Source organism: Manihot esculenta, chromosome 15, assembly GCF_001659605.2.
Source record: "Manihot esculenta cultivar AM560-2 chromosome 15, M.esculenta_v8, whole genome shotgun sequence".
NCBI lineage: Eukaryota > Viridiplantae > Streptophyta > Magnoliopsida > Malpighiales > Euphorbiaceae > Manihot > Manihot esculenta.
The window spans coordinates 6,696,195-6,715,405 of NC_035175.2; the positions used below are offsets into that span (position 1 = coordinate 6,696,195).

The following is a 19,211-nucleotide window of genomic DNA, read 5'->3' on the forward strand; positions in this document are numbered from 1 at the left end:
ATTAAATAATAAAAAATAAGTTATTTTGTTAAAAATAATTTTTATGAAAAATATAAAAGTATTTTTTAATTATAAATTATTTTCTCTAAATAAACAAGACATTATTTTTTTTTAACATTTGGACGGAATATGAGATAAAAAAAAGTAAAATTAATATATGTAACGATATATGGATTTTTTTTAAAATGACATGAATTTTTATGAAATCACAATTTTAAATTTTATAAAATAAAAAATTAAATTAAAAAAGTTTAATTCTTTCATTATAGTCCTTATTTGAATAGCAGAAAGTAACAAAGGATAATTTAAAACAAAATAGTATCTTTTTTTAATTAAAAATGTGATACTATTATATTATTTATATTGTCTATATTTTAAAATAAAAATAATATAAAACTGCTTTTTTTTTTAAAAAAAAAAAATTGCTATAAAGCGGCATTGGTAAAATAAATATCCAACAAAACAAAAACAAAAAGAGTAACTGATAGGCATCCTTAATTTGTATCCGCGACAAGATAACTGAAAAATCATTTATCTCTCTCTCTCTCTCTCTCCAAAGAGAAAACAAAAGAAATCAGAAACAGGGAAAAAGAGAAACACTGAGATAGATAGAGAGTTTTGAGATCTGACCCATTTTGTTTGGTTTTTGCCATAACTTGAAACTTGGGGCCCTTTGTTAAGAGGTGGTCTTCTTCTGCTTCCCTTCCTTTCTTTATCTGGTAAAAATCCGCCATGTTTATCATTTCTTCTATTATCGTATCAATTCTCTGTCTTTCTTTCATTCCGCTCCCTTCCCATTATGCTTATTTACCATTTTGGTCAGTATATATTGATCTAGACCATTTAGTGTTGTTTTCCTTATTTTGATCTACTTTGTGGTTTTCTTGTTTCTGTTGGATTTGTTTGTTTGGTGTGTATTATCTTTGTGATTAACGTGATTCTTTTTCTTTCATGATTTAATGTGATTTATGCGATCATTGTTTTGTTGCTCAATTGAATTAGCTTTGTTTTCCATTTGTTTTTTTGTTAACCGATTTGATTTATCAATTGCATGGCCATGGTCTTTTTGGGTTTCCTTTGGTATCTAGTTGGTTCGGTTGTATTGTCTTGGTGTTCTCATTCAACGATCGGTCTATGTTCTATTCGATTGCTTATTGTGGTAAATTGCTGGTCAGTAAGATTTGTATATTCACAGATTAATGAATACTTCAATTTATTTAATTTATTCTTGTTCAATTATTTGATCATTCATCAAGAACGATTGCCAAACAAATGGATTTGTTGTGATTGGTAATATAATGAAGTGTTTGTTTGTTGAAATGTTATTTACATGGTTTTTATTTCTTGGTCAATCAGGTGGTTTCATTTTTCAAGGTTGATATTTGCTCAGAAGGATGGGCGTGGAGGTTATGGGATCTGAGATGTCTCAAGTACCTGTTGAGACTGTTGTTGAAGTAGACAATTCATTTCTGCATGAGAAGGAAAATGGAAAGCTGGATAGCGAATCTGGGATCAAAGAACATATAAAATTTGGTTCACATGAGGAGGAGCCAGATAAAAGAGAAGGGGATGAGGTTGCAGATACTAAGTTCCCAAAGGATGCAGCTGATGAGTGGCCTGCTCCAACGCAGATCCATACATTCTTTTTTGTAAGATGCCGACCATTTGATGATCCAAAAGTAAAGGCCAAAATTGATCAGTTTGACAGGGAGATTCAGAAGAGCAATCAATCCCGTTTTCAGATTACTGAAGAATTGAAAGCAAAGAGGGTATGTTAAAAGGGTTACTTGTTCTGACCGCCTGAATTATCTATTCAGTTGTATGATCAAGATAGACATTTTCTTTTCTTTTCATAGTCCCATTAGCCAACTGTTAGTTATTCTCAAAATCTAACAAATATTGGAGCAATTATGATAGTTCAGCCTGTAAAGGTACTGTACTTAATGCACAAGCCACTTCACTCTGTGCTGTCTCTTGTTGATATGTTACTGTCACTTGTTGTTTTGGAACTGTCCTTTTTTGAAAAGTAAAGAATTCGTAAAAAACGACAAAGGATAATGGAACTCAAGTATGCTTGCTCTATACAAAAGAAGTTTATACCTGACAAATTAGTTACCTTATATGCACAAGCTAAATGTTATAAACCTTTTATCATAAAAGCCATTTGAAACCAAGATTTTACCGCTTTTGGTGATGGATTTGTTTTAAAATAATCTTTTTTAATTAGTCCATCCTCTTGAATTATGTTAAGTTAAAAGGACAATTAAAATGGGATATAGTAGGAATCATTTTGATCAAATTACTTTTGATAAACCAAAGTTCTTGGGGCTATATTTATGTGAGTGCATGATTGATAAAGCGGAATAAGTCAAGGTTTCTTGTTCATGACGTGAGGAATTTTGTCTTATCTTTCTCTTTTATTTCCATGTTTAATAACAAAGATTGTTAGAATGGAACTCATGGATTTTTGACATGACTCCCCTTTTTTTTTAATTAATATAACCGAGTAGCGGATCAAATTGTCTCTCAGATTAAAGTGTTTAGTAAATGTGCATGTCACCAATTTGATGTGTATGGTATATTACTATTTACTGTTTCTGTTTTTTTGAGGATTTCTTTTTCCCCATTTCCTCCTATCTTGGCTGCACACATATTTATTGTGGTTTTTGAAAAGAGTTTTGATGTCAGGATCATTTAGCAGCATTGCATTAATGTGGGGTTCACATTTGTTGGACCATGTGGATTTTGAGAGTTATTTGCTGTTGAAACATGAGTTATGAGGAGGCGACTATCATTCTATTGTGTTGACTGCGATTCATATTAATATAGGACTGCATTCAAGTTGTAGACAAAAAATTAAGCCAGTCTTGTTCCAAGCTCCAAACAGCTAATTCAAATTATTTGTTTCCTTTTTCTCTTGTAGTCAGAGCGTGCCGAATTGTTGGATCAAGTGAAGGCTCTAAGAAATGAGAATGTACAGTACCAAACAATTTTTAATGAGAAGAGAAAGGAAATAGAACCTTTGCAGCAGGCACTGGGCAAGCTGCGAAACACAAACAGTGCAGGTCGTGGGGCTATATGTTCATCTGAGGAAGAACTTAATGATCTTGTATGTTCTAATTGCTAGCTTTATTGATCTTCTTTGTTTAATTGCTACTGTTTTCTGTAATGTTTTTCAACAATTTCTTTGTAGTAGTGATATTTGCTGCATTTTTAATTGCCTCATGCTCTGGTATTTGTGAATTTAGATATACAGCTTGAAATATCGCATACAGCACGAGAGCATCCCATTAACAGAAGAGAAGCAAATACTTAGAGAAATTAAGCAGCTTGAGGGGACAAGGGATAAAGTAATTGCTAATGCTGCTATGAGAGCAAAGATTCAGGATTCGTTGGGCCAGAAAGAAGCTATTCAAGATCAGGTCAAAGTAAGAGACTTTATAGTTTTGGCTGATTTTGTAGTTTCATTAACTTCTCTAGTGGTTGTGAATATTCCATCTCATTGGCAAGTACATGCTAACTTGGTATATTTATGATGTTGTAGCTTATGGGTGTGGATTTGGATGGAGTAAGAAAAGAGCAACAGGCAGTTTGGGGAAGAATTAACCAAATCAGGGATAAAGTCAGTGGATTAGATGCGGAAATCAAGTCCTTGCAGGATGATCTGACAGCTGTGATGCAGAAGAGGGACAAAGCATACGACAACATCAAGTCATTAAGGCAACAACGTGATGAAGGGGTATATTTCTTCTATGTCAATGATTAATTGAATCAATTAATTTTTATTAAACCTGGGCACTTTTTTTTGAACTTAAGTGCTTTGCTAAAAAATATTGTTTGGGCATGTGACTTACGTATTGCCAAGCTGTCTGCATTTGTTGGGCGTGTAATATCCAAAGCAAACTTAGATTTTCTTTTTATTTGTCCTTTTCTGCATCATTTTGGGAGTTAATGTTGTAGATTTTTTGCTAGTTGAGTCGGTTGGATATGGAATTTTCAGAACAAGGGTTTGGACCAAAACTTCTCACTTTTATATATGATGGAAGCGGTGAAGATTGTGGATTGCAACCATATTGATTCCATTTTTCCTAGTATTAATCATTCGTAATCTTCAGAAGATATATATGGGTGGAGTGGATTGATGGATTTGGTTTCAAGTGATCAAGAAGCTGAGCCCGTGGCCATTTACCATGGGTAAATATTGTGCTTCTATTTGAAGCAACATGAGAAACAAAATCCCTTTGCATGAGATCTTGTTCTAGAAAGTCGTGTTTGGGAGAATCTGACATCATGTTCTTGCAATTTCTTGCATTTATCCGCTAGGCCTAGGAGTCTATTCTTGTTCTTCTTCTTTGCAGCTTGCTGTAAAATCAACTATACGAAAGTAGATATTGGCATAGAAAGATTTAACGGCCTACACTAACAAGCTTATGGTGGTTCTCCTCATCTGTTCCTCCCTTGCTGTACTTTTGTTTTAGCACATTATTGAATTGACATTCTTATTTGGTTATTCACTTTATGGAAAATTCAATTTAGACTTGATTCATCTTTATTGTCAATGTGCATTTGGATTAAAGTATCTTGTCTCTATCAGAATGTTCACTTCTATAGTAGCCGCAAGACCATGACTGAAGCTAAAGACCTTGCTGCTAAGAAAGATATAAAGGCTCTTGAGGAGCTTTCCCGTGAAGAGGTAAGAGTAGTTGTCTGGCATCTCTTTTATTTTTTAATTTTATTGTTGCAACATTCTAATCTTGTGTTTTTATATGCCATCTAGGTTGAGAAATTCATGGCCCTTTGGAGCAATAACAAGGCCTTCAGGGATGATTACGAGAAAAGAATTTTGCCATCACTTGACAGTCGACAGTTGAGCAGGGATGGACGGATTAGAAACCCTGATGAGAAGCCATTGGTGGTTTTGGAGGCTGCAGTACCCTCTGAACCAGAGCCAGTGGCAAAAGCTAACGTTAAACGAGTGAAGGAAGAACCAAAATCCACTCCACAAAAGGATACTATGCCCACCCAGAAGGTCCAGAAAGAAGCAAGCAAGACAGATTCAAAGGCCACTACAGAGCAGGTTGATGTGGCTGATGACATCTCTGTGTCAGAAAAGCAGCAAAAGAATCCTCCTGTAAAGAAGGAAATTGATGAAGCAAAATTGAAGGAGCTTAAAAGAGAAGAAGAGATGGAAAAGGCTAAACAAGCCATGGAGCGGAAGAAGAAATTGGCTGAAAAAGCTGCAGCTAAAGCAGCTATAAGAGCTCAAAAGGAAGCTGAAAAAAAGCTCAAGGAAATTATTACTTATTCCTTTTTATCTGGTAGTTGCTTACTATTTACCATTTGCTTGCATTTAGAATCTTAAATATTACTTGTGATGTTTACTTACAGGAGCGTGAAAAGAAATTGAAGAAGAAAGCTGCAGCATCTGCACCTCCAACTGAATCTGAGGAACCAGCTGAAGAAGTTGTGGAGGAAACAGAAACTGCAAAGGTTGAAGTGCAGGATGAGCCTCCTGCTTCAGGGAAGGCAAAAGTTAAAAAGGAGAACGTTGTGAGGCACCGGACTAGGCCAAGGGGCACAGATTCACTTCCAAAAGCTATCCTGAGGAGGAAAAAGTCGACCAACTATTGGATGTGGGCTGGCGCTGCAGCTGCTGCTTTGCTACTTGTGCTTGTAGCTCTGGGATATTATTATTATTATTATTTTCTTTGAAGATTTGGAACTAGGATTAAGTAGAAGACTTGTGGACAATTTTCTGCTTGAGGAGCATGCGAGTGGCTAGGTTTGTAGTAGCAGGAATTAAGACATTTGTTGGTTTGCATCCTATCCTGTCCTTGGATTAGATAGACTGAAAGCTCATAAATCATAATGTTGGTGGTAGTAGTTCGTACATTTCAGAACATACATTTTGTTTGTTTTTTGTTCTTATGTTCTTTCAAATTTTGGCTGAGTTTAACTTTCATATGAATGTTAAACCTTTGCTTTACTCGGCAAGTTGACGAGTTTTCCCCTTTTCTTTTTTCAGCTTATGTTTTGTGCTCTTCTTTCTCTTTTCTCTTCTTTGAAGGTTATAATCTAATGGTTAAAAAATAAATTATTTTTATTGAATTTCGTATATAAATTATTTTTTCATAAAACATTGCATTAAAGCTATTTGTGACAATCAATAGTTTAGTTGTTTTTATTTTAATCATCCATCTGTATTAGTGTTTGATCAATAATGGAATATGAGTTAAATCTTTATTTTTTCTATTTTATTCTATTTTCTTTATTTTTTCTTTTATTTTTCTTCATTTTCTCTTCATCTTTTTCTTATTTTTTTTATTTTTCTCTTTTTCTTTCTTTTTTCCCTTTCTTTAATTTTTCCATTTTTTTTATTTCCTCTAATTTTTATCATTATTTTCTTTTATTTTCTTTCTTTCCTTATTTTCTTTTTTTATCCCATTTTCTTTCACTCTCTCACATTTTTTTAGTTTTTTAGATTTTTCTCATAATTTTATAATAATTTTCTCATAAAATTAATAAAATTTAAAATATTAAATTAATATTTAATATAAAATATAATGAAATAAATTAATATTTTAACATAATTTTTAAATATTTTTTTTAAATTAATAACAAATTTAATAATGAAATATAGATTCAATATATTTTTTTTATTTTTTATTTTATAAGTTAGTAACTCATTTTTATCTGTTATTAAATTTAATAATAAATTTAATTTATATATACATATATATATAAATTTTCATCAAATTAATAATAAATTTTAAATTTATTAATAAATTTCATTATAAATTTATTATAAAATTAATAACGAATTACTAACCCGTTACTATTTATTAGGAACGAGTTTCATAATAGTGAATCTATATTCGTTATTAAATAAATTAATAATAAAATTTTTATAAATTAATAATAAAAAATTTATTATTAATTTGAAAAAATTTTATAATAATTTTCTTAATTAAGTATTAAACTAAATAACTGCGCTGACACTATCACTGTTATTTTTTTTTTAAATGGTAAAGATGTTCATTTATGTATTCACCTTTCTGTCCTGCTTTAAAATTGAGATTTAAAAAAAGAAAAAAACTTCCCCAAAAAATGATTTTACAACGAACAGTTACTAACCGTACCACATTAAGCGGCAATTAGCCAACTACCAGAGAATCAAATCCACCTCCGTACTGTAATTCTGCACCAGTAGCTGCTCGAGCTTTTTTTTTTTATTCATGTATTATAATAAAAATAATTATCATTTTTGAATTTTTCGTATCAAATGGATATGTTCTATAGTTATATTATCAAACAAATATCAGTTCGACATCCAAAGTATCGAATTACCGTGTGGTTTCAAATTTAATACCATCAAACTTATGTGCCACGGGAGCAATTCAATTATTCAATACTTTGAGTGCTGAATATGCCTATAGCATGCATGCAAGGTGGACATATTCGGCACTTTGAGTGCCGGACATGTCTAAAGGCAGCCATAAGTTTCTGCATGTCTGTGAGATTGGACATGTTCGGCAGTGACATGCATGCATGGACCCTGCGGTGAGTGCCGAACATGTCCGCTTCAGCCACAAGAAATCGCTCCCGTAGCATGTGATTTCGTTATTCGATACCAATGAACACATCCGTTTGACAAACGAAATTTAAAAATATTTTCAAATTCTGCGTGATTTGATAATTATTTTCGTTATAATGCATGAATTGAAAAAAAGCTCGTAGCTCTTCTATCTCGGCGGCTTGTCCACTAGCAATGCCTGCCACAGGCTGCCGCGACGACTACCTGGCTTCTAAAAGCATGTTATGTGCTGATTTTAGGAGGAAATTAACTTGCGTCATCTGATATGGGATACCCATTAAGTTAATCTATGGCAAACTACTGTTGTTGGATCGAGTTTTTTTTTTTTTTTAAGCTGAACTCAAACGGGTACTGCTGTTTGATGAAATGTCTGAATTAGATGTTCTCATTCAGTTCGATTGTGGTCGATAAATAAGTGAAGTTTGTTGCCCATATTTCCTATATTATGGTATAGCAGCCGAGTGAGATCACTGCAATTTGACTCTCGTCATAATCAAACTAAGAAATATTAAAAAGACAAAAGAAGATTTGAAAATCAATAACGATCATTATCTCTTAAATGATAACCTTCTATAAACAAACATAACTTAAGAATCACTTTGAAACAAGCTTCTTTATTAGTGATATATTGTTCATGTATAAAAACTCAAGCTTGTTAATTAAGTACAAAAGCACGAAACTTAAAACTTTTCTGAACTCTCACTTCCCTTGTAAAAATAATGCAGCCCAAGCCAGAACATATCAGCTAATAATCTCTGATAAACTATCCTTTTTATTCCTTTCCTTCTAAATCCATCTATATATATTATATATATTATGCCCTAAATATTTAATTTCTTTTAAGCATACCCACATGATCCAAAGCTGCATGAAGTCCCTGGAGCACATTTATTGTCGCACTTGCCACAGTGATCATTATTATTTGCAGCAGTAACACAACTTCCATGGCAGCAGAGCTGTCCAAACCTGCACTTGTTACCGCAGAGGCCACAGTTGTTTTCATCTCCGAGGATATTCCTGCAATGTGTCTTGCAGCACTGTAACCAGCTCGTCCCATTGTTAGCTGAGACCCCATTACAGATGTTGCGAGTAATGGGATTGCAACTTGCACCTTTCTTTAATACAGTGGCTAAGAATCTGCTTCTTGACCTGAGATTGGGCAGAGGAGTGTCCAGAACATACTCTTCGTCGTCGTCGATATCGGTGGACAGGGTCTGCTGAGTGTGCAGGATCAGTAGTATGAGGACGGAGAAAATGGTAGTGAGCTTGAGTGGAGAAGGAGCCATTCTCTCTTCCTCTGAAAGAAGAAGTTTGTCCACAGGAGTGTAAAGCAAGGGAGGTTCATGGATGGTATTTTAAACTGAAAGTTTGTGTAATAAAATTATTTCATAATCCAAGCAAAAAGCAAATGCTTATTGACTATAGAATTTTCATTAGTAGGGATTATTAAATTGTTGATTAATTTAATGAGTTTAAGCATTCTTAATTAATTTTTTCCACGATAGAACTCTGGATTCTCGGTTGAGTTCATTAAGTATTTGCTTTGACTAATGCAAACGAAAGCTGGCGCTCTGCATTAAGTTAAAACAATCCACTGGACATGCATATGCTTAATAGTGGGATTTTCTTGTTTGGTTGGGGGGGGGGGTAAATGGTAGGACATATCAGCTGTTTATCAATTATATGAAATATTAACCATTAAATTATCTACTATTTATCAGCAATGTAATTATTTTTTATTTTCTTACATTTATAATTTCTGTAAAATTCAATGGTGGGTGTCGTCTTGTTAAATTTAGGATTAATCGACGAAAAAAAAAGCTAAAAGTTTCTTGGAAAACCAGGGTAAAAGGTTTAAAAGAAAAAAAAAACTAGGATACTTGGAGGAGAAGTTATCACTGGTCTGTGTGCTCTTATCACGTGATAAGTCTTCCTACTTGCTAGCTATTTGCTTGACCTGGAAGGCTAGGTCGCCGGTGAACGTGCGGAGGATCTTCTTTCCCGGCGGCAAACGCGTTGAATCCACCTTTTAGTCTACGCTTTCCAACCCATGATCACACCCAATCAAATTAGAGACGTGGCACATTATCATTCGTTACATTTAACAAATAAGCTGCGCACAGATCTTAATAATGATTTTTTTTGGCCCTTTTCACCGATCCCCAACCGAGATTGCGCGTGTTGACTCAGTAACCATTTTTTTTTTCTCTCTCTTCTTTATTTTGGCCCTTCTAAGTCATACCTTTCCATGTGCAAATAAGTACCCTAGCTTCCTATTATTAGGCACGTTAGGGATGAAAATTAGTGGCAAAAAAAAAATTTTTTAATAATTTTGAAAATTTTATAAATATGTATGATAAATTTAGTTTTGAATTTTATCTACCCAATATATTTAAAATTACTTTTTTCTCGAAAAAAGCTGTTTCAAAAAAATACCTAACAAATCTTGTATGTAATTGGGCAATGGGCAGTCGGTGTTTTTCTTCTAATTCTTCTTGCTATAAAAAATAATGGTGATGATTTTTTTTTAAAAAAAAGGCAAGTTACTAGAAGTTGACTATTTTTTTATAATATATGATTTTGATTAAATAAGCATATTAACTAATTTTTGAATTTTTTTATTTCAATGTTTGTAATTAATTAATTTTATTAGAGAGTGGTTATATTAAATGATTTTATTTACTAGGGTTTTACAATGGTATATATAAATTTAATTTGATGTAATTAAGTTTGTTGCTGAAAAAATGTTAGCATATAAGCAAATGGGTAGTGCTAATTAATATAGTCCATGTGCATAAAACATGGAAGCTGTGGTGGAAGGCTTCCTTCATCAGCACAATATCGATTGCCTCTATAAATAAAAACCCTCTTTTGGTCGTTGACTTGGCATTTATTTTGCATCCAAATTAATAAATTTCCTCACTAAATCAAGGAAATATGTCTATGTGAATTTTTTTTTAAGTATATCTACTTATTGTATTAATAAAATCCAATCAAATAAAGAGGTATATCATCCCGACAGAGAGACAATTATACTTAATAGATTCTTTAGGCAAAATATGAACAGTTAGAGTAGTATTACGACCAATCCATCTAATAAAAATATCAGTTATAAGTTTAACAAAAATTTATAATTATTCAAAATCAAACACCTGCATAAAATAATTTGACAAAAATGCGCCTCAAGTGTCTATCTAAATCTATGCATAAGATAATTTGGCAAAAATACTATTCCTTCTTTCTCATCTCTCAAGTATAAATCATTAAAGTCTCCAGAATAAAGTTACAGAAGAGAGTTTCTACAAGATAAAACTCGAATAAGGTTTCAAAACTGACGTCATCGTTGCGATTCCGGAAACTCATAATAACTAATAAACCTCCATTGAATATTACTTTCCGAAACAACCGAATCAATAAAATTTAAAAAAAAGCTAACTACAAAAATAGACCCATGACTCTTTTATATTAATGAAATGCATCCTCCTAATCCTTGTCTATTAACTGAAAAGTAACCATCAAAATGTAAAAAAATTACGAAAAAAATTCCATACGAGAACTAAGAGTTTTTGTTTTCATCAAAAATAAAATGTTCGGCTTGTAATTAGGAACCAAATCCTTCAATGCAATAACTGTCTGAGAATTGCCGCCATAAACATGTTAAAGAGATCTGCATATTCTGAAAATTGATTGGATCATAAGTGACGATCAGAATATCTCTTAAGCTCTTAATAGGGACAACAACCTCTTATTTTTCAATAGTCAATTGACACAGATCGTCTTCCATAGAAGGGGAAATAAGAAGTTAGATTTAAGAAAAAGAAAAATGCGAGAGTATCGAGTCACAAAGGGATCATAGAAACTTGCATCATGTCTATGTGAATTCTATACCTAAATTATATTATTATTATCGTTATATTATAAATATAATTTTTTTTAAAATGGAGATTAGAGATTGAAAAAATAGAATATTAGATCTCTCAGATTTACTCAAATATACTTACCACCAAATTAAGTCTATAAATGTATAAAAGCAATCTCTTTAAAAGTTTTATTATACTACAAGAAATTAGTCTTTTTAGAGATAAATTTATTATACCATATCAATTACCTTGTTTTCATCCGTTAAAACAAGCGTTAATTAACAAATATTAGATAATTAAGGTAATAGTTTAATAGTAGTAATTAAAATAAAATAATAATTTTTTTCTTGTTACGAGTAAACCCCAATGTTTAAGTTTTTTTCTATTATACCAATTTTTATTGGCATATTTGATAAATTTTTATTAAATTTTAAAAATAATATTCTATACATTTAATATATATTTAATATTTTGCGTTTACTTCCAAACTGTTTACACTACAAGACATACGATTATCAATGGAAATTAATATCAAATTTATTAATAATTTAAAAATAAAAATATTAACATTAAAATTTTCCATTTTATTTCTATTTTCTCTTCTTTTATTTCTTTAGTATTTTTATTTTCTCCCATTTTATATTTTTTTTATCATTTTTTTCTTTTTTTTATCTCATTTGCACCTTTTTATTTCTCTCATTTTCTTTTTTATTTTATTTATTTTTTCTTTACTTATCATATTTTCTCTTATTTTTCACTTTTTTTCTATCATTTTTTGCGCATTTTCTTTTTCATTGTTCATTATTAAAAAATCACCACTTTTATTTTTGTTTACATCCTTTTTATACGTTTTTTTGGTCATTTTTCTTCATCACTCTCTCGTTTTAGTTATTATTCTTTCATTTTATTTAATATTTTCTCATTTTCTTTTTCTCAATCATTTTCTTTTTTTATTTAATTTACCAATCTTTATTTTCCACCAGCTATTATGTAGTTTTAATAGTTAATGGACATAAAATAGAAATACAATTATAATAAGAAAATAATTTCAAACATTACAAAATTAATTAAAAAATAGATTTATTATTTTAATGGAAAATATTTTTATTTTTTTACCAATAAATTTATCAATGAACAATAGTAATAGTTAAATTTTTAAATTTTTAAATTTTCTTTTAATTTATCAACTGATTTTGACCAATAAAAAATCATGGCTAAGGATATTAAATATATTGATAAAAAAATGCTTGAATGAGATTTATGGAAATGTATCGAAATTCGGTGATAATTTCAATTATTAACAAATTTCAAATTTAAAATTGAATTAAATTGAATTCAACTAAATAAATTAAAAATTAAAAATTAAAATTTTAATATTTATAAAATTAAATTGATTTGATTCAATTTAATTAATATTTTATTTTTTATATTTTATTTTTAATATTTTAAAATTTAATTAAAATATTTTAATATTGATTATAATTTAATACCACTTTATTATTAAAAATAATATATTATTATTATTAATCAGTTTGATTTAATTTTTTTTTTATTTTTTTAATAAAAACAAATTAAATTGAAATAATTAAAAATTTTAAAATTAAAAATTAAATTGAATTGAAATAAATAAAAAATTAAACTGAATTTTTAAATTAATATAATTCAATATTAATTTTTTTAATTTAAATCGAATATGTGAGAAACATCATTGATAATCTTTATATAGATTTACTTGTGATATTTAGTAAATAAACGTTTAGTTAGAGTTAAAAAAATCAAAATTAATAATTTGTTGTTGGTTTGTTTTTAATATTCCTTTAGGAATAAATTTAAGACCTGTTTAGTTACTTAAACTCCAACAAATGATTTTTTGCTTTTATAAAAAATAAAATCATTTTGTTAAAATTTACAAAAATTTATTTTAATCATAAAAATATTTTTTATAAAATATATTTTAGAGAAATGTTTTACTTTCAGTTGCTAACCAAATGGAGTGCATTAGGCCCAATAGTTTTGGGGCACAAAAGATTCAGATCCAACGTCTCTATCCCTTCTCAAAGAAATTCAAATTCAAAACTCCCTCTTCAGGCTCCATCCCTCTCCCTCTTTCTGATTTCTCTTGAATCTCACAATGGCAACTGGAAATGCTTACCTAACTACGCCCACAAAAACACCATCATCGACGTCCACTTCGTCCCTCTCCAGGAAGCAACAGAACCCAAACTCCACCTCCACCACTTCCTCTTCCAGTTCCAGATTCGAGGCCTACAATCGCTTGCAAGCAGCCGCTGTAGCCTTCGGAGAGAAACTTCCTATTCCTGAGATCGTAGCACTTGGTGGACAATCTGATGGCAAGAGTTCGCTTCTCGAAGCACTACTCGGCTTCCGCTTCAATGTCCGCGAGGTCGAGATGGGCACCCGCAGGCCTCTCATTCTCCAGATGGTCCATGATCATACTGCTGTGGAGCCCCGTTGTCGTTTTCAGGTCCATCTTTGGATTCTCATTTTGTATTATCATGGCATGCCTAAAATTGATATTTCGGGGATTTTTTTTGGTCAGTTAGGTTATTGGGCTTTGACAATTGGGGATTTGCATTTCTGTTTGGTTTCTAAGAGATGTTGGAAAATGAAATAGTGGTAGGTTCCAATATGAATTAAGTTAAACTAACTTAATCCATATTGGACATTAGATTTTTGGTTCCATGAATGCGTGCTCATGCCTGCAGGTGTAGTAGTTTTTTCTGAACTTGCTTTCCCGTTCAATAACTCTTTGCAGAATAACCATAAGGTTTTCTTGGATTTAAGACGGTTGAAATGCATAGCCTTTAATTAAATGCTGATGAGTGAGCTTTTTTGCTTTGACTGCTACCTCTTTTATATTATTACTTGCGATTTTGTTAAGCTTTGGCGTTTCTAGTCATACAAGTTACTGAATGCTAGCTGTTAAAACAGGAAGAGGATTCTGAGGAATATGGAAGCCCTGTTGTGTCAGCCACGACTATTGCAGATATTATAAAATCACGTACAGAAGCACTTTTGAAAAGGACTAAAGCTGCAGTTTCTTCCAAGCCTATTGTGATGAGAGCTGAATATGCACATTGTCCTAACCTCACCATTATTGATACCCCAGGCTTTGTTCTTAAGGTGAAATATGTCTTGTACTGAATTTATTATAGAAGATAAAAATCGGCTACTTTTATTATTATTATTATTATTATTATAGTTTCAGTTTTGTAACGGTTTGAAAAGTTTTGGCAGGCAAAGAAGGGGGAACCAGAGAAAACTCCTGAAGAAATTCTTTCGATGGTGAAGTCATTGGCCAGCCCTCCCCACCGCATTCTCTTGTTCCTTCAACAAAGTAGTGTGGAATGGTGCTCATCTCTATGGTTGGATTCAATTCGGGAGATTGATCCAAGCTTCAGAAGGACAATAATAGTTGTCTCTAAATTTGACAATCGGCTCAAGGTAATTCTGTACTTCTCTTAATGTTTATTTGCAAAAGAAGAACTAATGCAATGGTAAATGAGACATCAACTAACTTGATCAATTCACACACTAGATAAATCGGAAATGATAATTCCTAATTCTGTGATCACTATAACAACCTTTACGATGTTATTATTAGTTAATAGAATGACAAATTCTTGTTCATGAAAACATAACACGCAATGGCACTCTTTGGTTTACTTGTATTATAGCAAAACTGCGGATCATTAAATTTTATTAAATTAAATGGCTGAACAAAGAAATCTTTTTCCATGCTGCAGAACTGTGTTTTGGTAACTTAACTCTTGCACTGGACTTGCAAGTTGTAACCCATGATTCTGATGGTAAGGGGTTCTTCCATTGCAGGAATTTAGTGATCGGTGGGAAGTGGACCGATATTTGAGTGCAAGTGGGTACCTTGGTGAGGGAACTCGCCCATTCTTTGTTGCTTTACCGAAGGACAGAAGCACCATATCAAATGATGAGTTCCGCAGGCAAATATCTCAGGTGGATTCAGAAATTGTGCGTCATTTGCGTGAGGGTATTAAAGGAGGGTTTGATGAAGAAAAGTTTAGGCCCTATATTGGTTTCAGCAGTCTGAGGGACTATTTGGAATCAGAGCTGCAGAAAAGATACAAAGAAGCTGCTCCTGCAACACTAGCTTTACTTGAGCAACGCTGCTGTGAAGTTGCCTCTGAGCTGGCAAAGATGGATTCAAAAATAGAGGCAACTTCTGATGTCGCTCAGCTGCGCAGATCTGCAATGTTGTGCACAGCTTCTATTTGCAGTAATGTGGTAAGTGATACATTTGGCCATTTTGCAAATTGTTCTAGACCATTTGTAATGTCTCGTCTGGGTATATATATTATTCTTTCCCATAATATTTCAGTTAGTTAGAAATGTTTTTTTGTTAATGGTGATCAAAGATTTATCGGACTAATTTTCAACTTTTTGTATGATCACTTATCATTTTGTTCATGTTATATTTCATTGTAGGTTGCCCTTAAATATATATTGTACCAAAAATAAATATTTCCTCAACTTGAAGAAAGCAACATGAGTTAGCAATTAAGGTTTTAATTGAATTATGAATTTTTTGTGGCCTTTGTTTGCTGGTGAAGGGAGCTTTGGTTGATGGAGCAGCAGATCCTGCACCAGAGCAGTGGGGGAAAACAACAGAAGAGGAGAAGTCAGAGAGTGGTATTGGGAGTTGGCCAGGCGTTACTGTCATCATAAAACCTCCTAATGCTACTCTCAGGCTCTATGGAGGAGCTGCTTTTGAAAGAGTGATACATGAGTTCAGGTGTGCTGCATATTCCATTGAATGCCCCCCAGTGTCAAGAGAGAAGGTAAATATTTCCAAAAACAAGTTGTTTTTTTTTAGTAATTCAATCTAGGGAATGTGAATGTGATTATGGTAAACATTGCCTTCTTCAAACAGGTGGCAAATATTTTGCTTGCCCATGCTGGCCGAGGAGGGGGTAGAGGTGTAACAGAAGCTGCTGCAGAGATTGCCCGTGCTGCTGCCCGGTCATGGCTTGCTCCTCTTCTTGACACTGCTTGTGATAGGCTTGCCTTTGTTTTAGGGAACCTCTTTGATCTTGCTCTAGAAAGAAACCGTTTTCGTAATTCAGAATGTAAGAGGCTACTGTCTTTGCTGTCCTGTGCCAAGTTGTTTGATAGATTTTTCGTTTTCTTTTGCAAACCTATGAAGGGAAAAGCAATGGTATCTTCCTGTAGTGCATTGATACTTACTGGACAATGAATAATCATTTAGGCTTCTTGGATGATAGGTCATGGAATTAGAAACTTAAGCTTGCCTTGTGGTATTTTACTAGCAAAGAATATCATTAACCAAATGTATGCGTCTTACTGTTAGTGCGTAGAATTTCATTTACTGTACACGGCTAGAGTTCCACCAACAATGGTGAATTTATTTCCTTCCTATTGTCTCCACATCATATTCACTTTCAAATCCTGAGATATGTGATTACAGCATCTAAGCAGTTAGTATTGACAACAATGTTCTCCTTCCTAATCTTTTTGTTAGTCTTTTTAATGCTAATTGTTCCAAAATGATTTGCAAACTTTAACTTATTTTCCAATTTTGCAGATGCAAAGCAAAGTGGAAATATAGATGGATATGTTGGCTTTTATGCTGCCTTAAGGCATGCTTACAATCAATTCGTAAGAGATCTTGCCAAACAATGTAAGCAATTAGTTCGACATCATCTTGATTCAGTTACCAGCCCATATTCTCAAGTTTGTTATGAGAATGACTTTCAAGGAGGCTTTGGATTGAGTGGGACATCTTTTTTTAAATTAAACCAAGCATCTGCTGGTTCATTTTATTTCGAGCTATCAGATGCCAGGGAATCATCTCATGATGAAACAATGAGAGACCAAGAGAACATACCTCCAGAGAAGAAAGTACAGCAAACCACTCCAGGAAAAGGAGCAGAAGCTAGAGAAGCACTCAAAGAAAGCCAAATGACTGTGCCTGAGACTCCATCTCCTGACCAACCATGCGATGTGGTATATGGTGTGGCAAAGAAGGAGCATGGAAACTGCATTGAAATTGGCCCAAGAAAGCGGATTTCAAGAATGACAGGAAATAGCGAAAATTGTAGAGTTCAAAACGGTGGTGGTCCTCTATTTGGAAATGGGGAAAGCGGTTCAAGATCTTGCTCAGCTTACTCAGAAATATGCTCATCTGCTGCACAGCATTTTGCACGGATACGTGAAGTTCTTGTTGAGCGAAGTGTAATGTCAACCTTGAACTCTGGCTTTTTGACCCCCTGGTGAGTTTCCCTTGTCTTATTTTGTATCAAAAGCGTTTGCCTAATGAATTTTAAAAAAATAATGCACCAGTAGCAAAATATATATGTTGATATTCAGGGATTAACTTAATGGTCTCTAATTTTCTGTCCTAGTACCCGCCACAAGGTGTAGATGAGGCTGCCATCCAAGTGATAAACTGGTATCTTGATTGTGGGGCTTAACGGATTTTTTATATATATATATTTTATTCACCTCAACTTTCTTTCTTTAACTTCATAGTTGGCACTAAATTGCAATATTATACTCGTATATGGAAGGCCCTTTAATCCATTTCCAAGTCCACTCTCTCATTTATTAACTCCTGCCTTCCTGCTATTGTTCTTTAAGACAAACATTCTTCAAGATCCAAAAATTTCACCTTCTTTTGTTCAAGGTGTGTTATTTGTTTATATTCTGATTTATTGGCAGAGCTCTGGTTCTTAGAGTTGCTCAAATCAACTATTTTCTGAAAGCGAGCTTCTCCCTGGTCTTGATCTAGCTTTGGATATAAACGAGTCCCGGTCTATTTTTTAAGCTCATAATTGTTTTAACCCGTGTTTGGTCCTTTTTACTCTGCAGATGTTTAGTCAAGGAGTGAAAGGATGTGTTAAATTCTCAAATTAGTTTGTGATAGGATAACGTGCCCTTCTTTTGAGGCGAGCTAGATTTGACTTATTTTTTTAAGACTATATTATAACTGTTATGGTTACATGTCCTACATTTTAGTAATCACCACATTGCTTTAGAGGAACTGACAGGAAATCGTTCATTTTTTCTTGCTTGTACAGCCGGGATAGGCTCGTTGTGGCTCTAGGGTTGGATTTGTTTGCTGTAGGTGATGAGAAATTTATGGACATGTTCGTTGCACCGGATGCCATTGATGTGCTACAGAATGAGCGACAATCTCTTCAGAAGCGTCAGAAAATACTCCAATCCTGCTTGAGCGAGTTCAAAAGTGTTGCTCGTGCTCTTTGATGGCAGCCTAGTTCCACATCCTTCAAATGTTTCACTTCTAGTGAACAATGCAAAGTTCCCACTGCAGGGCCTGCTCGTTGATCTCTTAGCTTGTTATTGACGGAACCATTTCATTATTTGATAACCAAGTTATAATAGTTGCAAAAGTTCCGCTCCTGCTATTATGTACAGAATATTTTTTTTCTTGTGATGCCCAATTTACTCGAGTGTTCCTTTCATGAGATGGTTAGTAATATACTAAAGCGGGGAGATGGCAACAATGGTTCCTGCTAGTGAGAGTCATGAAGTTAAAATTATAATACTGAGAAGACAGTAGCTAAATATTCTGTCAACTTTAGTTAGGTTTGGGTTTCACACAATAGCTGTCATGGGAAGTTTGATTCTCTTAACTGGGTGCATGGAATATATTCAGAAATTATGATTCCAAGTTTGATTTGATTGGCACCAAATATTCACTTGTTTCTGCAACACCCTAC

The 19,211-nt window shown here is 32.9% G+C and overlaps 3 protein-coding genes across 4 annotated transcripts; 2 read left to right on the forward strand and 1 right to left on the reverse strand.

Annotated features, from left to right (window-relative positions):
• The first annotated feature begins 487 nt into the window (after positions 1 to 487).
• Positions 488 to 5,994, forward strand: LOC110601620 (proton pump-interactor 1). 2 transcript variants are annotated; one of them, XM_021738823.2, is made up of 8 exons: positions 488 to 683; positions 1,357 to 1,769; positions 2,924 to 3,109; positions 3,249 to 3,428; positions 3,545 to 3,739; positions 4,595 to 4,693; positions 4,778 to 5,290; positions 5,389 to 5,994. In XM_021738823.2, exons 2-8 carry the CDS (start codon positions 1,395 to 1,397, stop codon positions 5,710 to 5,712), a joined length of 1,872 nt encoding a protein of 623 aa, XP_021594515.1. In that variant the 5' UTR covers positions 488 to 683; positions 1,357 to 1,394; the 3' UTR covers positions 5,713 to 5,994. The 2 variants fall into 2 exon arrangements, with proteins under 2 accessions (XP_021594515.1, XP_021594514.1); XM_021738822.2 differs by having other exon boundaries at positions 489 to 719.
• A 2,203-nt stretch (positions 5,995 to 8,197) lies between these two features.
• On the reverse strand, positions 8,198 to 8,940 carry LOC110602696 (protein GRIM REAPER). The gene has a single exon (XM_021740275.2). The coding sequence runs from the start codon at positions 8,878 to 8,880 to the stop codon at positions 8,434 to 8,436; it is 447 nt and encodes a 148-aa protein (XP_021595967.1). The 5' UTR covers positions 8,881 to 8,940; the 3' UTR covers positions 8,198 to 8,433.
• A 4,531-nt stretch (positions 8,941 to 13,471) lies between these two features.
• Positions 13,472 to 18,953, forward strand: LOC110602671 (dynamin-related protein 5A). The gene is made up of 8 exons (XM_021740240.2): positions 13,472 to 13,939; positions 14,407 to 14,598; positions 14,713 to 14,919; positions 15,307 to 15,735; positions 16,062 to 16,289; positions 16,382 to 16,577; positions 17,054 to 17,741; positions 18,549 to 18,953. The coding sequence occupies exons 1-8, from the start codon at positions 13,586 to 13,588 to the stop codon at positions 18,733 to 18,735; spliced, it is 2,481 nt and encodes an 826-aa protein (XP_021595932.1). The 5' UTR covers positions 13,472 to 13,585; the 3' UTR covers positions 18,736 to 18,953.
• The last annotated feature ends 258 nt before the right edge of the window (positions 18,954 to 19,211 follow it).